This window comes from Solanum tuberosum, unplaced genomic scaffold (assembly GCF_000226075.1).
Source record: "Solanum tuberosum cultivar DM 1-3 516 R44 unplaced genomic scaffold, SolTub_3.0 scf00226, whole genome shotgun sequence".
Lineage (NCBI taxonomy): Eukaryota > Viridiplantae > Streptophyta > Magnoliopsida > Solanales > Solanaceae > Solanum > Solanum tuberosum.
Genome location: NW_006239155.1, coordinates 1,040,445 through 1,043,098, shown reverse-complemented (window position 1 = coordinate 1,043,098; position 2,654 = coordinate 1,040,445). Strand labels below are relative to the sequence as shown.

The 2,654-nt window shown below is 31.1% G+C and overlaps 1 protein-coding gene across 1 annotated transcript; it reads right to left on the bottom strand.

Annotated features, from left to right (window-relative positions):
• Nucleotides 1-244: 244 nt before the first annotated feature.
• On the bottom strand, nucleotides 245-1,952 carry LOC102590134 (F-box/kelch-repeat protein At5g43190). The gene has a single exon (XM_006356798.2). It carries the CDS (start codon nucleotides 1,846-1,848, stop codon nucleotides 703-705), a length of 1,146 nt encoding a protein of 381 aa, XP_006356860.1. The 5' UTR covers nucleotides 1,849-1,952; the 3' UTR covers nucleotides 245-702.
• Nucleotides 1,953-2,654: the final 702 nt, after the last annotated feature.

Here is a 2,654-nt window from a genome sequence, read left to right as displayed (position 1 = left end):
TTTCAGCTTCAACTTTCAACTATAGAGAAACTATAGTTCTAGGATTTGAGCTCTGAGGTTTCTCTAAAGAACCTTTCATGAAGATCCAATGACCACCAAATGTAATCAAAATTGGGTAGATTTCCTAATTAAGTATCGCGCAAGTAGCACTCCACGTTCATAACAAGTTTTTTGCACAAAAATGGAGACATCAATCACATTCGAAGATCAATAAAGTCATACGAAGTTATCAAACCAAGACAAGAAATTCAACTGCCTTTTTAGTTCCTTTTCAAAGTACACCAAAATTCAACAACACTCAAATTCTTTCAAACAAAACAATGCTTCTACAAGGTTTATTTTCCTACATAGATAAGTGATAACTGCTAACTGTTACAAATCCAACACAAATAATGCTCTACTCTATATACACCAAAACAAAACAAATACTATAAAGAGAGTCAAGAAACAAAAACCAAACACTGCCGGTCAGACCTCCTCAGAAGTACACGATTTCAACTTCAAGAACCAATTTAAGTTTTTTTCCCCACCCGATGTCCAGAGCCTGCACTGGAGCCACGACTAAATCTAGACCACACACTGCAAGGCTCATTCAGGAATGATACTTTCTCCATACCCAGAGCTCGAATCTGAGACCTCTAATAAAGGGTGGAGCAGTCCTACCACTGCACCCACAACCTAGTTGGTCAATTGATGTTACTATTACACAAAGGCATATAGCTCAGGAACAAAGGAAAACCATCTGAATCCACAACTCCATTTATCAGGCAATGAAGGGCATTTAGGAAGCCAATGCCAAGTCCTTCTAGAAACCTTATAATACAATATCTCAGGCCAAGAATAACAACAAACACAAATCAACCCTTTATGCCAAAAACAATAAACATGTTCATAGTTATGATAACAAACAGATAAAAACTTCCTACAAATCAATTCAGGCACATTCTCAACTTCAACCCAAATCTTAGAATCCCCATTCAATTCCCACAACTTCATGCTTCTTGAAATCCCATTACTCCCATTTCCACTAACCAAGAACATTTTTTTATCCCCATCACACACCAATCTAGCAAAAGTAACCTCACTAGGCAGCTCAAAATTTGATCTTTTCCACACCCCATTATCAAGATCCATACAAACTGTAAAATAAGGCTCTGGTGTAATAAACCACAAATACCCATCATGAAAAACCCCCTCTTGATGATGATTCTCATTTAAAATCAGATCAAATCCACCAAATTGACTCCAAGAATGAACCAAAGAATCATAAACAAAAACTTGACTTGAAGATCCAAAAGCAGACATCACAAACAGCTTATACCCATTATTAGATGAAGAAATCAAAGTAACAGACTCAAAAGAAAAAGGCAAATTTGGGTATTTTACAACCCTAGAAGATCTAGCTAAAACATTAGTTATAATGAAAGAACTAGAATTTGAACTATTGAAACAAAGCAAGCCATTAGAAGAAGATAAAAGAACAGAGGAAGAAGATGGCAAAACAGGGGAAATACACAGAGATAAATTCCGCCAGTTGTTATGAACAGTATCGAATAAAGGGTATTGTCTAGGGAATTGTGGATGTGAAAGTAAGAAAAATGAAGAAAAAGGTGAAGAAGAAGAAGAAGAAGAAGAAGAAGAAGATTTAGAAATGAAAGGGGGTGAAAAAAGAAGAGTTTTGAAATGCTTACAAGTTGATCTGAGTTTCAAGAATGTTTTTAATGGAAGAAATGAAAGCAAATGCTCTAATACATCTTCTGGTAATCGACTCCATATTTTGGGATCCATTTGATTTGATTGTATCATTTTCTTGTTTTCCATTGTTAGTGAATATCTGTTGTAGTTCATTTTTGTCGTAATGCTCTGTTTTTGTGAAGAACAAATTTGGACGCTTTTTTAAGTTCTTGTGATTTGGTAAGCAACTCGTTTTGGATTTTGACAATTTTGTGATTTTCGAGGTGCTAAACAAGATAACTAGAAGTTTTAAACACAAATGGACAATTAATAAATGACATAATACATGAATAACGTGTAATTTAACTTGGCTTTATTTAATATTTATGTCTTGATAATGTTTTATTTGATGTTTTATGTGTATTATATTATGAAGAATATGTGTATCTAATATTTGATTTTATACAAATTTAAGTATTTAGTGGTGTGTATCGGATCAAATTAAAAAATATGTGTATTATCTCATTGATTAATACATTCTCCATTTTAGTGATTGTCCCCCTTTCTTTTTTAATCTAAAGATAATTATGTCTTTTTATGATTTTTAATTTTGTATGTGGGGTGACATAGATATAGACTACTATGTTAGTTTGAATTTATTTTTTTCTTAATCTTTTTCTAGTTTGTTTAAAAAAAATATCTATTTGTTTTGAAAACTTTTTAATTTTGTTTTTTGATATGATATGTTTAATATTATAAAAATAAATGACATTTTGGTACATTATTATTAGAAGATCAAAAAGCTTTTATTATTTTCTTAAATATCGTATTAAATTTAAAACAGACAACTAAATTAAAGTAAAAAAAATATGCATATCTTTAATATAAGACAATAAAATTTTAAAAATTCTTTTATTTTCCTAAACTTCGTAAAATCATAAACAAATTAAAAGATGAAATTTATTTTTAGTTTAATAATT

Bases quoted from the DNA above. Each gene is read 5' to 3' on its own strand.
- LOC102590134 (XM_006356798.2), bottom strand. From the start codon at position 1,848: ATGAACTACAACAGATATTCACTAACAATGGAAAACAAGAAAATGATA.